At 42.3% G+C, this 17,906-nt stretch overlaps 1 protein-coding gene across 14 annotated transcripts in view; it reads right to left on the bottom strand.

The window, feature by feature from the left end:
• Positions 1-548: 548 nt before the first annotated feature.
• Positions 549-17,906, bottom strand: part of KCNIP1 (potassium voltage-gated channel interacting protein 1) — a 283,696-nt gene continuing 266,338 nt past the window's right edge. For 6 of the 14 annotated variants that reach the window (XM_085591077.1, XM_085591073.1, XM_085591074.1 and 3 more), the window contains 6 exons: positions 12,166-12,235; positions 10,654-10,724; positions 8,919-9,026; positions 7,861-7,965; positions 7,228-7,290; positions 1,215-4,918 (listed from right to left, as the gene is read on the bottom strand). In XM_085591077.1, coding sequence (XP_085447203.1) covers positions 4,868-4,918; positions 7,228-7,290; positions 7,861-7,965; positions 8,919-9,026; positions 10,654-10,724; positions 12,166-12,235 — 468 coding nt within the window. In that variant the 3' untranslated portion in view covers positions 1,215-4,867. Of the gene's footprint in view, positions 5,023-7,227; positions 7,291-7,860; positions 7,966-8,918; positions 9,027-10,653; positions 10,725-12,165; positions 12,236-17,906 lie in introns of all 14 variants that reach the window. The other 8 variants (XM_085591070.1, XM_085591066.1, XM_085591068.1 and 5 more) reach the window with 4 other exon arrangements.

Raw genomic sequence — 17,906 nt, 5'->3', positions numbered from 1 at the left:
TGTCTCAGTAAAAAAAAAAAAAAAAAAAAAAAAGGCTATTATTAGATTCCAAAGTAACTTTGTATGTGCTGAGTTGTAGTACATGCCTGAGGCTCCCCCACTGTACTCCAGAGTGAGAGATAGCTCCTGGGCCAGTGCAGAGTTGCTCCCTCCCCACTGTCCCTCCATCCATCAGGTGCAATGCCCTGGACCCCTGAAGCAGCAGGACAAGATCCTCAGACTGCAATAGTGATGAGCTCAGAATAAAACCAGAGCTGTCCAATATCTCACAGCAGTAACTCAGGCATCACCAGACATTTGAACAAATCTCAGCCAAAAAGTGAACAAAAAGCCTACGCACCTGCTTTGAGCCCAAGCCTGCTTTGCCTGACAGCAGCTGGGACACATCCCAGGGATAGAGAGGTGTTGGACAGGCAGTTAGCACATCTTCCTCTTGCAGAGGGAGCAAGAATTCCAGTCTGGCATTGTCCAGAGGGCCCTGCTCTCTCTGGGAACAGGAGGTCCCTGCAGGAATGAGTGCTGGGCAGGCACTGCAGTGACACCAAGACCACGTTTCACACAGACACCTTTATTTCCATATTTCTGCATGGATGAATGTTCTTTTTCCTGGGATGTACTGGTAGACAGATAATACCCATAATACCCTACACAATGGAGTTTAGCAAACATATATATATATATATATATATATATATATATATATGTAATGTGTACACATATACATATAGTCTGGCAAAATCACTTCTGCATTCCGCAATGTGTCAGAATGGATGCTTACAATAAACCAAAGCTGAAGGGACACTGATGTTTTGGGTTATTTTTCTTATCTATAGCATAAAATAGTGTTTGCATTTTTTTCAACACGATTGTCTGTTTTCCTGCTTATACTTAAGTAGAACTGCAGAAGAGAAAAGCCATGCCTGTAAGCCTTCAGTTTTCACTACCCTAAGTTACTATCAGTGGTGCAGGTAGAAGAGTATTTTTGAACTTTACACAAGTTCAGCGTATGCCACTACATCAAATGCAAGAGCACCCCTGAATCAGTCATGCAAATAAATCGTTGGCATTGTTAGCTCACAGCATACTTCAGTTTCACAGCCTCCCCGCCCCCAGATATGTTTCAGTCACACTTTTAAAAGTGTCATTGCAAATTTTTAACCTGACAGTGTCCCTTGAGAAAAAATACATATTTGGTTTAAGAAAGGATGCCCTCCTACAGGTATTGCTTTTTATTATTAAAACCAACATTTTTAAAACCATTCAACAAAATTGAATACAAATTGCCATTGGAGAAGAGCATTTGTAACAGTGAAGCTATACATGGCTGATCCATTAACATGGCTTTACTTATCACAATTTACATTGTTTGCACATTTCCTTAGGTCTTTCATGGGACTTTCATAAAGAAGAAGAAAAGTTTGATACACTGCTGCTACCATCTCACCAGAGGCAACCCACAGACACAAGGGTGATTGTTCTCAACACATATTGCAGTCAGGAAATGCCACGGCCCATAATGCCTGAACCTTTGTGTCTCAAGCTTTTAGCTTGGCTTATGGTACTCATAATATTGCATTGCATTCAGAGAACAGAAAAACAAACAGCCACAGAACAGGCATTGTACTTTTTTTCTTTTTTTTTTCTTTTTTTGCATTATCATTTATCACATTCCTATTTGTCAACAGATTGTTACCTAAAATGCATGTTAGAAAGGCTCTCTTTATAAAATGCTGGCATGAAGATGCAAACTAATGTTTGTAACTCATGAAACAGTCAGAGTCCTGATTCAGACATTATTTAAACATTCATAACTTGCAGAAAATGTGCACAGTTGATAGTGCTGCCAGAGAATCTGACTGCCTTCTGTCTACTGGCAGGAGGATTGATGAGGGTGGGAGGCTGGAGTAGCATAGTGTGTTTTATTTAGAAATCTGTAGTAGTGTTTGTCATAAATATTGCAAGCCCCATTTATTAGCAAGAAGAGGCTTGGCAAGTTTACAGTACAGTAACATTCACAGAAAACATGAAAAACAAACCCAAAGCCATTTCCATGCAGAGAGCAGCTCTCTCACAGTCACTGATGTCTCACCTGCTGGCTGGAGCACACCTGCCATGGACAGATGCTGCTGATGGAAATCCCAGAGGTGTTCTAAGCACTGGTGCATCCCAGCCTCTGGCTGTAGCAGTGGGATCAGGGACAAACACATGGAAATAATTTGGTTTGCAATGGCAAGATAGATTCTGCAATCTGAGTTCTGGGAAAATGCAGCTGTGGGTGACACCTTGCGAGTCATCCAGCTACTGTGGGCTTCAGGTGAAGCACAGAGCTCAACCCAGGGCTGAACATCAGGGGCGTGTGGGAGGGGACTGACTCCAGTGGGATCCAAATCAAAGCTCATTATCTTCTAAGGGCAGACTCAGTGTGGCTCTCAGTATGTCCCTCTCTATCTGATGCACCCTCATTGCTCCTGGCAGTGAAAAGCAGGCACAGTGAAACAGCAAAGGAGATGGCAGAAGTGCAGGGTCAGTACTGGTGCCCTGATCAACAATGCACATCAGCAGGCACTGACAGTGACAGCAGCTGTTTGCTGCTGAACAGGAGCCACACTCAAGAGAAAACAGTGTCAGCCCGGTGACAAAGGCAGCCCCCACAGAACTGCTGCCAGCAGGGCCAGGAAACACAGATGAGGCCAAATTAATCACAGTAACTCCAGAAATTAATTTAGATTCAAGGATATGGCATCATGCAACTAATAATGTTTTCTTTTGAAAAGGGCACGTTCCAAACACTTCCGTATGTTATGTGCCATCACATGAGCACCCTTGAAGCAAGACTATCAGAGGAAAAAGACACTGTGCTAGCCTGATCCAGATGCTTAATTTCCATTGTCCTGGCCACTTCTCCCTCTGCTGAAGTGAACTGCTTAGAATAATAGATTAAGCAGTTTTGGTGGAAGGGAAAACCTCGTAAATATATTAGATTCTGTCATTTGCTAAAGCAATTGCAAGAAGAATCAAGAAGGAATGGTGTAACCTGTGTATTATTTCAGCTACAACTGATGTCTTTATGAAGTGCCTGTTAAATAAAACCTAAATGACCCAACAATTGGAGGGAAGGAATTCCCACAGCAGGAGCATCACTCCTGCAAATCCCAGTCCCTCATGGAGTTGCTGGATCACTTCTTGGAGGAATACACTAATGGTATTTGTATGAAAGGCAATTAACAAGATGGACTAAGGTGTCATTCCTGCAGACATGTCATTCCTGCATTCACTTGAATAGCACTTTTGATGACAAGGGAACAACTTAAAGAAATAAAGTTAAGACTACACAGAAGTGTATGGAGGAGCACAGTAAAAGGGGAAAATGCCCCATCTTGGGGAATTGACATTATCATGATGCTAGGACTGATCAGACCTACTTCTGTAGTCAGGAATGATTCAATAGATGAATTTTTTATAAAACTAGGGCTACAGAAGTGAGGAATTCCGTATATTCTGTATTATAAAAACCTTCCACTTAGATAATTTTAAAAATATATCTTCTGTGCTAACACAATAAAAATAGATGCTTACTGGATGGGAGTGATGCAGCACTATGGCAGGGACTGTCCCATCTGCGTGGTTTGAGCAGCTGGAAGAGTTGGCTGTTCCCTCCTTCCCTTCACTACTCAGCCATTGTCTGCCTGGAGATGGCAATGGCACTCTGGTGGGTCAGCTTTCCTAAAAGTCTTCTTCACAGAAGGCTCTGATGTTCCCTAGCTGACAAATCATCCAACCTTGGTGTAAATTCACTATATGAACTTTAATGTTTTATTAATTAAAAAAAATCCAAACCCTAAACCAATACTCTATTTGGCATTAGCAAAGAAATGGGGCTTATATAAGGCATGCTACTGCCTTGTAGGAAAAAAATATGGGGCCTGGGAGCTGATTCTGAGGCTAATAAGAATTCAAGAACTCTCAGTCAAGTGTACTGGGCACTTTGTGGTTGCCAAGGTCTGTATGTTGAAACACAGCTGCATCTTTGCTCTTCAGTAAGTCAAACAAGAAAGCTTAAATAAGCAGGGGTAAGACCTGACTGTAACATCCAGTGATGAACCTAGGAAATGTGTGCCAAACTACAGCAAAAGGACCAGAGCACATGGCTGTGGTGCTGCTGAGATGCACAGTGGAGCATCACCTGGTGTCCCTGGGACTCAGCAGGCAGATGGGACCAGAGCAGGTGTTCATCTTTCTGTACCAGCCCTGATGCACCTGCCTGGTCTCTTGGAAACTTACCATTCCCGAACAAGATTTGTTCTGTATTTTATATTAATATGTGCAACACATTCTGCTCTTTTCTGACTCGCCCTGGCATGAAGATCACCTGGTTAATATGTTCACAAAGAACTCCACTAAACTCAGCGTGGTGGCACCAGTGTATGTAAGAGGATAAGCAGGATCTCTGCAGAAATGGGGATACTGGCTACATGGGCTGTCTGTTTAATGTCCCAGGTACATTGACTGTTCATTTTTTCACAGACTGCCCTGGCAGATTCAGGTTTTGTCAAAGCAGATTAATGGCAAAGGCATCCACAGAACATTGTGCTAAACAGAGGTATGGACTGAGCTGTCACTTGCAATAGATGGCTGAATAGCTATCAACATGTGTTATCATAGGAAATTAAGCTTTCTAGATTAAAAGCAGGACTTGTGCATAGCAAACAATGCTCTGTATTACTCAATGAACTTCGAGCAGCAGTTCTCTCTTGATAGGATTTATTAAAATATTCACATGCTTCCAAAATGAAACAAAAGTCCACCAGCATTTTCCGGGGAGAAGAGGTGGAATCAGTTGCATTCTGTTGTCATTTGGTTGGACATGTCATACAAAATCCTCGCACACTGGACATGGTTCAATTGTAAAATCTTTCACCTAGAAAGAAGATCTTTGTTACACAGAAGTATCAGACTCCTCCGGTGCTCGTCTGGTTACATGACATTCTCAAAGAGCTGTAAGGATCGCATGATATTGTCATCCTGAAAGCAAGGAGAAGATATTCCCATGAAACCAGCAGAGACACACACAATTCATAACTCTGCCTCTGCACCAGGGAGCTCTGCAGCTGCTCTGGCAGACAGCAGCCTTGCTCTGGGAATGTTTTCCCACTCTGTGAGCTGGGGCTCAGTGCCCAGGTCTGATTCAGCACAGCAGCTGGCTTGTGCTTTGGCCCTGGGTTGGTTTGAGGCACACCAAGCACAGGGTCTTTTCCTGAGCCTGATGTCCAGCACAGCTGTGCTGGGCAGGGCACTGGGTTGGTGCCTGTGCTCAACCCTCAGAACCCCTCACTGACCCCGGGTGTGCAAATGTGCTCTAGGCTAATGTGCTCCACAAGTCCAAATTGAATGGCAGGTTTTGAAATAACTGCCTTGAGGGAGTGCTTCCTGCCAAAAATTCCAGTTCAAACTCAAAACACATGCAGTCTGTGCAACCTCAACCTCTCCGAGTTTCCTAGAGCCAAATGAGAAAGTTACAGACAGACACAAGGGAAATCCTGGATTACTTCTCCTGAAGTATTGGAATTTTACTTTGAGATAAGAACCAGATTAGTATTCAAAAACATAATGATGGCTCTTCCCCCCAGGAATTCAGTTCAGAGCAGCTGTTTGCCTGTAACATGAAAACAAATTTCCACATTGAGCAGCTTAAGAGATCTATTCCACTGCATTCCTCAGTCATTTTATAAGGCTGCATCATCCCTGTCACTGCTCACTCAGTAGCAGTGGGAAGCCAATCAACCTCTCCTGGGTCATGCCAGGGCTTCACTGTCCACAATCCAGAGCTGCTGCAATGGCACAGGTGAGCACTGCTGTGCACTTTGGTTTGTTTTTCATAAAGATAAAAAGAATAAATCTTGGTGTTGCAGGGCTTGCTCCTGCCTGCCAGGAAACATCAGCCTGCCCAGCTCCCAATGTCAGGATGGCAGCAGAAGTAACCAAACAGGGACAGAAAATTAAAAATCCAATAGTTATGGGTAAAGTAAAGCTGCTTCAGTACTGAGACGACTGATCATACACACACCTACAGGCAAGTTACAAACATGCAGAATAATACACAACACAATTGATTAAATAAAGATGGTGCCAAAACCAAGTCAAACAATCAGGAGGGACCAAGAACGAAGTAACTGAAAAACATTAGCCTTCTAGTATGCATCTGCTAAACAAGGATTTGGCTGCCTGAAGTCCCTGACTAAGTCTTGGATGTGGCCAGAGCCAGATTTGACACCAAAGCAACAGAAGCCAGCCCAGCCCTCCAAAGTGAGCACCTTTCCCTTGCTCAAGGACAGAAGAGCTGTCCAGCTGCAGAACTTGAAAGCATTTTCCAGGCAATCTAAAATGCACAGAAGGGCCAATAGTAATTCAGTGCACCAATATAAACACGCTAAATGGTGGAGGTTATCTTTTACACTATTATTGTAGTGGTCATATATTAGAGATATCTCCGAGCGAATAGTCACACAATCAAGGTTTAAGACAACAAATATTAGGCCAATTGCATGCTAATGAAGATGCTTCTTTGTGCCAGTGCTAAAAGTACCAACAAATCTTAACACAGCCAGCCTCATATCTGTAATTTTCAAGAGGGGGCTTACTTTCACAACAGAGGAAAAATTAAAATCATTGCTCTTATGACAGCATTTGCTTTTAATGTTTGACCATGAAAACATCAACTGGTTTTATAACTCAGTACTGTAATTGTAAGAATTTGAGACACCTTTGGCTCTTGGCAGTTCCAGCAATGTGATAATGACATACAGGGCAGCACACAAAGACAGCAGCAGACTCTCAAAATTAAGAAAAAAAACCAAAAACAAACCAACAAAACCCCAAAACAACTTAAGACAGTTAAGAGCTTTCTCTACAGTTCTCTGCTTGTCTGTAAATCAGGCACTGCAGTCCACTCAGGAAGTAAAATCACTTCAAATGAAGACATTATCTCCCTTATTCTGCCTCACCCTACCTCGTTATTAAGTCATGGGCTTCACAGGGCATCACAAACTCAGTCTTGAAGCTGTTTTGGTTTGGTTGGGTTTTTTTTGTTTGTTTGATTTTTTTTCCCACATAGCAAAGAAAACCCATGATCCTGGGCAGCATCTTGTTTCAAATAGAGTTTATCCAAAGGGAAGCAAATGATGTGACATGAGATAGAGCTTTCCTTGCATGTTATAACTTAGTCCTTACCTCCTGACACGATTCAATAAACTCATCTAGAGTTACAACTCCATCTTTGTTTTTATCCATCTTCTGCAAAATAAAACAATGTAAAAATTAGTTTACATTGGTTACAGTATTGTCACAGTATAGTACCTTAGTTGATGCAACCTGAATAAAGCTGGGCACTTAAGCTTAGCCCACAGACTAAGTGGCCAGAGGTCAATGCTGGATTGGCTAACTGCTAAGGACTTGTTTCCTCTGGGATTTGGAGCACTTTTGAGGTTATCTCTAACTTCTTTCTTGACACACACCAGAACCTCTGTCCTTATTCCACTGTTTATTTATTCACTGCCTGACAGACCCACACCCACATTACTGTCAGTCCTTAGGGCAACTGAGAGAAGCAGCACAGAAGGCCTGCAACACATCCAGAGGTTTCAGACTTACTGGACGTGGCACAACCCAAGGCGAAGGGTCAGGTTAAGAGACATGGGAGATACCTTTGGAGCCAAGAAATCAGCAGGCATTGCAATGCTAGGCTGAGCGTCTGCTAGGGTTTATTTTGAAATATATAGCGAAGTATAGACTCAACATTACAGGAAAGTCTGTCTATCAGTGCCTAGCTCAAGTGTTAAGAAAACCCAATAAAAACCCAGGTACCTGGAAAAATACTTCTACATGCTGCCTTGGTGCATCTTCCTTGAGCACTGGATATGTGTATTTTCCCATCATATCATAAATTGCCTTTACGATATCCATCATTTCCTGCCATGGCAGCATGCCAACACAAACACAAAAAGGAAATTAAGATAAATGAGGGCCCATTTCTGTCTTGTACTTCCCTATTCTTCACCCTCCTTCTCCTATGACAAATCAGCACCTGGAATGCTCATGCATGTGCATGGAGACATATGTACCAGACACACAAACACCTTATAGAAAGAATTGCTTCCCTTTGTCCCCGCAATGCCACATGCTCCCAGTGCTCCCTCCCCTCCCCAGGCCTGGCTCTGACACAGCAGGTCCTGGCAGCAAGGGCTGTGCTCAGCCCTGTACTGTGGCACCAACCCTGTTCAAAGAGCCTCCTGCAGGGCCAGGGACCCTCACCGCTGGAACTGGGAATCTGGTCCCTCCCCATACCTTGCACAAATTGTCCCACAGCTTCATGACCAGTGGCAGTAACTGCAAACCCTCCAGGGATGCCCAATGGGTTTGAGTGGACCAAGTTGTATTTGACATATTTTCAAGGTCACCATGCTCAAAACCAAGGCTTCCCGTAACAGGAACAAGCAATACCAGATAAAAACAGATCAGGAACAAGCAATACCAGATAAAAACAGATAACAATGAAGGATTTGGTAGTCGTGCTGCTTTGGATGACCCCCACAGTATCTCCCTGTACAGAAAGCAAGCCTTCAAGCCCCAGTCACAAAGTACTGCCACCATCACCCTCCCCTTCACAAGCTTATGTGGCTCAGAGCTGTAACCAGTATTTTACTCCTAGATAACACAATTCATTAAAGGTACCATGATATAGGAAAATATGTCTAGAAAATCATGCAATAAGACCACTGTGCACTTTGCTTACACACAGACAAATGCATGAGTCCACTCTGATTTATGTTCAATTAGCTGCATGTATAATTAATTGTGTTCTGCACAAAACCCAATCAACTCTCCCTTCCAAAATCAACCACATTTGTCAGGAATAGCCCTACCTCCTTGTTTATATAGCCATCCTTATTTATGTCATACAGATTAAATGTCCATCTCAGCTTTTCGTGAACAGTTCCCCGTAGCAAAATGGACAGTGCCATCACAAAATCCTGGTTTGGGGCAGAGAGAGAAGTGTAAATTCTCATAATATCCTTTTCTAAGTCACCCTCTTTACACAATGCCAGTCAAAAGATATATATTTTTTAGGATGGAGCATATGCTTATCAACCTGTTTTGGCTCTTTTTTCCAAAAATGTGCCCTCTCTGACTGAACTCAATGGTTGATGCATTCACTGAGATATCTGGTCTTTAAGAGCACTGCCAGATGCTCCAGTAGTTTTTCTCCTTCCTGCTGCAAGTACCTGTCTCTGAGATTGCCACCATCTGATTAAACACAGCTGGATTGTGCCTGTGGAAGTAGAAGCTGATGATTTCTTACCTTCTGACCGAGGTGCTGGCAAAGAAGGGAGAGAATCCTATCTGAGAGATAAAATCCTCTGACACAGAGAGCCCTAGATCTTGCTCTCTGGTAAAATCTGCCAGACTTGACCAGATGTGATTCCCACCACTAATTATTCAGTGTGGGACATATGATTTTAATTGGTTTTCTTTACTTACAGTAAAGTTACTGCTTTTGATAACTGTGATTTATTAATTATACTGCACTGTGGCTCAGGCACTGAGAGTAGCATAGCTACAGGAGATTTTTAGCACAGGCAGAGCTTCAGGCTAACAGAGCTATAGAGTTCCTGATAACTCATTTAATAGCTTTAGTCACCTCCATGAGTTCTGCATGGGGCAGTGCAGCAATGCTTAGAAAACCTCTGCTCCTTTTTGCCAAGCCTCTGAGGAATTTGAATTTGTCAATAAAAAAGGGGACAAAAGTCTCATGTTTGACAATCAGTTAAGAGACTGATCTGCCAGGAATGAAAGTTCAGCACTTTCTAGGTTTGTTTTTGTTTGTTTGTTTATTTGTTATTTTAACAGCATTTTCCTGTTCTCAGTCTGTTTAGGTTTCTGAACACCTTCAACTACTGAGGAGCTGCCCCATGCAAACCTCCCACTGCAGCCCTTGCCACAGAGGCACACAGATACATATAGAAACATCCCCATTTTACATTTCATGAATGGACATATTTCCCAGTTGTACCTGGAAATTACCAGAGGTTTTGGACATTTGATAGCAAAGGCAAGACTGCCTATGATTTGTAGTTTTATAGGAGTTTTATAGTCCTCAAAACTATGAAGTTCATTCTCCAGAAGTCTATCCCTTTGCTGCACTCCTACAGCTATGGGCTGAGCATGGACAGATGTTGTTTGCAGCCACTGCAACAGGCCTTTTAGTTAAAGCATGCATTTAGTTTTCAAGTATCTGAGATCCTTGTTCAACACATCATGCAATGCATGATGACTGCAGAAGGTACAAGATGCAAGTTCTCTATTGTCCCTCATCTCTTTTAACACGGGACTCTCCTCAGCCACTCCTCTCTGCTGAATAAACCGCTGCACTTTCCCCCTCGGATCCTGACTAGCACAATCTAGATCTTTCCTTACTGACATAGAATTGCATCTGCATAAACAAAAGTGAAAGAGATTTGAAAGCATTGACTGACTTTATAGTGAAACCTCTAATCTTTAATCCAACAATTCCTACTACTTTGCAATGAAGACTAGACAGAAAAGGTTAAAACCACAAAATTGAGAAAATGGCATGGAAGGAAGATGCAAAGCAATCACCTCGAACTTCACGGAGCCATTCTGTGCAGTGTCGAAGGCATTGAAGAGATAATGTGCATACATGCTGGCATCTGAAAGGCACAAAGGGCAGGGACTCATCATACACTAATGGCTCTGAACAAGTAATGAACTTATTTTCCTTCTGTATACAACTCAACCCTGACACATTGCCAGGTATTCTGTGAACCAGTAAATGTTATCATGGACTTGCAAAATCCTGGCACCATCCCTTAGAACAGCCTTGAAATACAGAAGCTTTTATTACGGTGGATTTTGGAGCATTGCCTGAAAGAATGAGCAGAAAATCCCCACCAACCACGAGTGTCTGATTCAAATGGCAGGAAACACAGCAAAAACATCGGAGTGACTGCAATATGCAGCATCCTTTCTCTACCTTTTTGTTTTGTAGGAGAAACAGCAGAGACCCCCCCCCAGAGAATGCCCAGCTTCAAAAGGATCTTGCTCCAGTAACTTGATATTGACCCATGGCTGCTGGAGAGCAATCTCACCTAGAGGCGTATTTTTGTCCTTTTGAATCTTAAACTGCTGGATTTAGAAAATCACAACAGGAAATCATCAAGTTCATGCTGAAATTTAATGCAAACATTTTACAGGTGTATGTCTTTGAGGTCCTACCATTTGTAAAACATAAACATAATGTGTTTTATTTTGATATTTAGTAGAAAAAACACTTGTTAATGACTTTCTTTAAGTAAATGCACATGCACACATACACCCTTGCAGAAAAGTCAGTCATCTTTCCCCAAAGAGAGTGTTCTGCAGCTACTACAGAGTGGGATATTTTGGAAAGCCTCAAATACTTAATCTTTTGCTAAAATGACACTTAAATGACTAATTTCTTTCAATCTGAGAACACACATTCCCACAAAACACATCCAATTAAAATACATAGATTGGTGAAGTTTTTAGAAGGCAGAAACGTGTATTATTTAAGAGATTTAATACAATACCTTAATATGTCCATTCATTACTTAGCCCTATCTTAGTCCCATAAACACCAAAAGTTATCATTTCAGGTATCCAGGACTTTATTTATCAACTAAAAACTGCTTTAAGAATTTCAAGGAGGTTTTGATAAATTTTCAGGCTAAAAAGAAGTCTGATACCCTCCTGTGTTAGACACTAAATGCCCAGCAGTTCAACAGCAGGGAAGCACAGACACATGGAGAGGAAGCAATTCCACTTTCTGCCAACAGGAAGTCTGAACAGAACAAAGCATCAACCCTCAGTTTCTGTTTTGGACCTGGGGAATGGAGAGTTGACATCGAGGGGCAATCTTTATGGGGGTTATTTCACTTTTATATGTGAAATAACTGTTCAAGGGCCTTAAATTTTATTACCTTGATGTTTGTGTTTCTGTCTAAAACCCCTCAAAGCTTCAGCTTGATTCCCATTTCTTGCACGGATGACCTGCAGCAGTTTTGCAGCCAGCTGGCAGAAAGCAATGTTAGAACTTCGAGAGCCCTGACAGACACAAAGCACTCCACTTACCTCCATGAGGAAAAAACTGTGCATAGATCTGTTTGAATGTTTCTTCATTAACAACCCCACTAGGACATTCCTGTTAGAAAACAAAAGGTTAAAAAGAGAAAGAGAATCAAGAAAAGCACAGGTTTGTAAAGGTTCATTTGCAAAACTCTACAAGCCCAAAGAAAGCAATGAAACAAATTACCTGCCTATTCTCATAGTACTTTGCATGCACACGATGTGCAGCTGGAGAAATTAAATTAATTCAGTCTGCAGTTTCATCCTAAGCATCTCACAAAGCTGGTTCAACATTATTAACATTTAAAACTGGGTTTTCAGCAGTTTCATCACTGTTTTTAATCCTCAGCAGAAGACTGTAGCCAGGTGAACAGTCCATAGCACACTAAGTCCTTCCAAACAAACCTCAATAATAAACACACCCCCACCAGCTCAGTGCTGCTATAACATACATTACAGAGCCTTGGGCACTGCTACCTAACCATGTGATATTTTCAGTTAGAAAAAATACTTCCCAGTTGATGGCACTATTCCTCAAATTTGCCTATCAACCAATTTTGAAAATTAAACCAAAGCAAACCAATAAAATAACCACAGCACTCAGTCTTTTTCACAGAGCACAGAATTGCAGAGACAGAAAAGTCAGCTTCCTCCCACACTCTGAGCCACTGATCAATAGAGACCCTGGGCCTGTTTCCTGCTGCAGCACTGAGCGCACTCAGCCATTTAATTCCCCAAGATCCCATCAGGAAGGGAGGAGGGAGCAAGAGCACTGTCCCTACTGCTAGGAGGTGCTGGAGATGGATTATCTGAGCAGGCTAACTCCCTCTCACAAAACTCACAGAACTGGAGCATATAGCCTGGCTTGGTGCTTATTCTGAGCTGAATGGCAGACTTGGAATCAAGAAAGTTCCTCTGTTCCTGGCATTATACTCACTCCATGCATTCCTCTCTGTGTCACGCTGTGATCCCTGCCCCACTTTAACACAGGTGCTTCAGCCAGGAACTTAATATAATATAACCCTTTGCACAAGGAACCACCATCTTTCCATACTTGGACCTGACTCCTATTACCTTGCCTGATAGTCCTCAACTGCTGTTTAGACAGAGCCAGCAAACAGTCAATATGACAACTTCTCTATGTGCCACTCATGATTTTGGAGGTTGCAAGGTTTCTAGTTAGATGAGCATTCTCAAACTGATCCAAAGCTCCTCTTAAAACATGCGTTGTCTGGTTTTCTTAACACAAGAAAAGTTGTTACTTTTTCATCTCTAAAGCAGAAATCATCAAAGGAAGATAATTAAATAGAATCTAACAGCTACCATAAGAGATTCTCCCAAATATTTCCTAAATATTCATGTTTTCTGAAGCTTGTAAGCTAATATGCATTAAATAAATAATCTGATATTTATTTATGGTATATTTTAATAATTGATCAGACCTAGAACTGTATCCACAGCCATTTTTGGGCAGCAGTGTTCTCCTTGGTCACTGAAGTGCTGTTGCTACAAGATTGCACAGGGTCCTTGCAGAGTATTTCACCAAATTGTCATTCTTTTTAAAACCAAGTCTGGCACAACTGGCCCATCCTTTCCAGCACAGTGCTACATCAAGATTTATTTCCTTCTCTCCTGTGACAAGAGAACCATTATATTCTCTAAGAACCACAACTTCACCTGCTGAAAGATGGTTTGTAGATGTTTCCCTCAACTGCAGAGTCCTTGAGGTCCCTTCCCTGTGTTTATTGCCAGAGATGTGTACATGGCTGCTGCTGCTGCAGCTGCCTGTGCTCTCTCACAAGGGCAAGGGCTACCCTGGCAGTTGGACCATTGGGCTTGCTTAATTTTCTGAATTTCCACGTGATCCTTATTGCTTCTGATGCTCCATCTGGAAGCCAAATAAAAGTTTGCATCATAGTTCTAGGAGTTCTGGGGAGAGGCAGTGCTGACATTGATCAGCCCATTTAGCTCTCTATAACTGGATTGCTTTCAGACACATATGCTACTACCAATTTATTTGCAGTTAATTGATCACAATTTTTGTTTTATAAGAGCCAAATAATGCTCCAGAGGCCTCATTAGTGCTATAGTACTACTTAATTCTGCTGACTCAAAAGAAATCTCTGTTGTGAAACAGAGCAGGTGAGCTTAGTGTCAATTTAAATTCCACTGAAGTTAATAAAGGTTCACTCATTCAAGAAAAAAATCCTTGTCAGTAAGAACACAGTCTTTCACTGTAGTATTCATAAGGCTTTCCTTTGATAGCAGGGTTTTAGGTTTACACTTCTCATTTCCTTAACCTAATAATTATTTTTAAATGCCAAACAGTGAACATTTTTTTGTGTGTGTTGTCATCAAGCACAGGAAAAAAACCCTCGTTTTCCCAGGGCTGACTATCAAGCTCTGGCAGCACAAGCTGTGCATCTGAACTTGCCCACTTCTTTTAAATCACTATGCCACAAAGGAGCTGAATCCACATGAAAACCAAACACACACACCCACAAAACCAAAAGGAAAATAAAACAGCAGTTGCATTTTTCCTCTGCTGGAATCAGAAATAAACTTCACTGACTGCTTCCAGAGATGTGCAAAGCAGAGATGCAGGGACCACAGGGGAGCTGAGCATGCCCTGCCTTTCAGACCCTCCTCAGTTCAGCTGGCCAGAATATGAGGATGAGTACCCAGGGGTCACAGTTTGTAAATTAGAGGTAGCAAATTAGCCAACCACAGACAAACGCACAATCCAGATTTGCATCTCTAAGCACTCACACATTCCATGTAGTTTGTTGCTCTATGTTCTCCCACTTTGGAGATGTTTTGGGGATTATTAAAGTATCAGAATATTTCTCCCTTGCTTGTACTGCTCACTTTAACCTCCATAATCCTGCTTTGTTAAAATTACATATCATACTACCCTTTGTTACAGATTTGCTAAAGTACTCATACTAAAGCAAGGTAAGGATGTCTTCAGCAACCCTTCAGTCATTTGGGTTGTCTTTTCTGATTCAATATTAAGAAATTATCTCTTGTAGCTAACAAGCATTTCCCCTAACAGCACAAACCTTCCCAAACTGAGCAAAAAAAACCTACAAAACCACCAGTTATTTTAAATCCATGTACTCGATTCCAAAGAATGCAAGCCATGAAACATGGCCTAAGATGGAAGATCCTGAATTACTGAGCTCAAATCTCCGTATTGTTGGTCACTTAATTAGACATCAATTTATCAATTTTAATAATAAAAATATTTCCTTGCTCTCCTCCCTGTAATTCCATAACTGGCCACCAAACCTCTGTGGGGGCAGAAATCTTCTTCTAATTCAGCCTATGCCTATCCATGGCCATTCTGTTCCTGTGCCAATAATGCTGTTTAGCTCAAACAATTCTGGTGGTTTTGTAGACAGAAAGTATCACATTTTCTTTTGTTAAGTTGTACCAAAGCAAGACCCACCAGAAGCTCTGATGGGTTTGCCTGTCACTTTACTTGTTTAGAATCCCAACCAAAGAGATGGGACCAAACACCTCATGTTAGCCGGGCTCCAGTCTTACCAGAGCTAACAGAGAGGTGCAAAGGAGACCATTCACATAAAGTGGGCACAGGCAACTGCTAAATAAATGTGAACTGTTGGTCCTGGAACCAAGAGATGCTGGAGGGTGGCACACTCTCACAACTGGAAAGGCAAGCTGAAGGCAAAGAGAGGGGACATTTGGCCACGCAGCAATAATACAGGCCTGGTTAGCACGCTTGGCTTCTCTGGAAATGAATTTAGTGGCAACCTCTATCACTCTGGGCCAAAAACACCAGGCCAGATTAGTGACACCCTGGGTAAAGACTGGGATTATCTGGGGGGTGGGGGGCGGGAACAGAATTCAGAGACAAAGAAAGAACAGCTTTAAAGGTACTGAGAATTAGAACCCTGGTCAGACAAGGACCAGTCCAGAGGCCAGCCCAGGTTGTGCTGAGCTGCCTTTGGTGGAACACCATCCCTGCTCCTGCACACCAAATCCTCTGCAGCTAGGACCTTCATGCCTCTGTCCCCTACACCAGCTCCTGCAAATGGCTCTGTGATTATCCAGGTGTTGCCTTGTGATTAAACAGGACCTGTGCAATAATCACTGAGAATAAACAGTAAGTACGAGCCAGGGAGGAAAATTATTGTATTCCCACAGGGATTTTGAATTTCCAGATGTCACTGTAACATCATCCCAAGGAACAGACTGTTTGGTACAATAGCAAATACGGTAACAGATGAGCCAGTTTACCTCCTGTACATAATTACCCATCCTATTGGAACCAGGATTTTCAAGCTACCAGTGTTAAAGTTGCACTTTCATGTTCATTTAAACCTTATACATGAAACTTTGCATATATTATGTGTAGATCAGCTGGATAAAAACAGTCTTGGTTTATATCTAGATATGTCTTAATATCCATCACTGCCAATTAATTGCCATCACTGCCAATTAATATCAAGACTTTCAGTGATGTCCTAGGTTTAGGTCACAAGTTAAATGCCCTTGTCTGCCACTATTGCCCTGGGAAGTAATGACTCTGTAGTGCAAAGTGGAGCAGAATTGGGAAAGGCAGAGGGTCCTGTGTGCTGAGTGCTCCAGGTCTGCCTCACTGGTTTGCCTCTGTAGCTGCAAATGCCCCCAGCACAAAGCAGAGCTCTCCCACATAGGATTCCCACCTGACAGTGATACAGAAGGCACTGTAGAGATCTTAGCAAAACTGGGTTTAATCTCACTCTGTAGGCAGTCATGTCATATCAGGGTGTTAACCTGCCAAGTTTTGTCTCTTTTTGTGATTGTCTGCTGGCTGGCAAAAGCATAAAGAGATATCAATGTTCAGTTAGGCAACTTTACACATGAAATGACCTCCTGTGTGCATCAAAGGCTGCAGAAATATGCCACACACACCACCAAAAATACAGAAAGCTGAGCTGTGCTTTGGCTCACTTAGGTGAGCAGTGAATTAAAGGGTGAAACCACCAGACTCCTTGGAAAAGTCAAATATACACTGGAAATGTAATCTGATCAAATTTCAAAAACCTTTCAAAAAGAAGGGCTTTTCTCAAAGACCCACAGGTTCTTCAGAACTGCCTGTATTTAAGGTAGCTCAGCTTTCTTTTGACAAGTTTTTACACAATAAACTTGACTGAGAAATGTCAGCATTCTGCTGTAATGGTTTCTAAATGCTGGAGCTGTCCTGCAAGAGAATATAAAAAACATCCTGTGTTTATTGAGCCAGTTTGATTCTGACCTGTTAATCACCATTAAAACATCAGCTGGCACAAACCACCTGGGTGACTAAATCCTGACCCTCAGGCAAACATGTAATGAGTACTCATTCTTCAAGGTCCATAAAGCATCTGCTCCATGAAGCCTCAACATTTCCCATCAATTTCTCCTGATTGTGAGGAGCCCCTGAGAGGCAGAAACAGAGCCAGGCTGAGGCTGAGGAGCTGCAGACTCTGGGCTCCCAGGGAGCCTTGCTGGAATGGTGGCTCACAAGTCTGGGCACAGAGCTGCTCTTCACACTCAGTCATGCCAGCTGGCACTGCTGCCTGCTTGCCCAGAAATCTGCAGCCTCTCTCTGGTCTCCTCAGTCTTAACACACATTCAAGTTTTGATTTCGCTTTGGCTCCTGCCACTCCAGCCTTATTCCCTACTTATACAGGACCCTGAAGTCCTAAAGTGCTCTACTACAAGAGCAAGATTTCTGCAGCTAGAGAAGGGATGAAATC

Source organism: Lonchura striata, chromosome 13, assembly GCF_050655825.1.
Source record: "Lonchura striata isolate lonStrDom1 chromosome 13, ASM5065582v1, whole genome shotgun sequence".
Taxonomy (NCBI): domain Eukaryota; kingdom Metazoa; phylum Chordata; class Aves; order Passeriformes; family Estrildidae; genus Lonchura; species Lonchura striata.
This window is presented reverse-complemented; position numbering and strand designations above follow the sequence as displayed.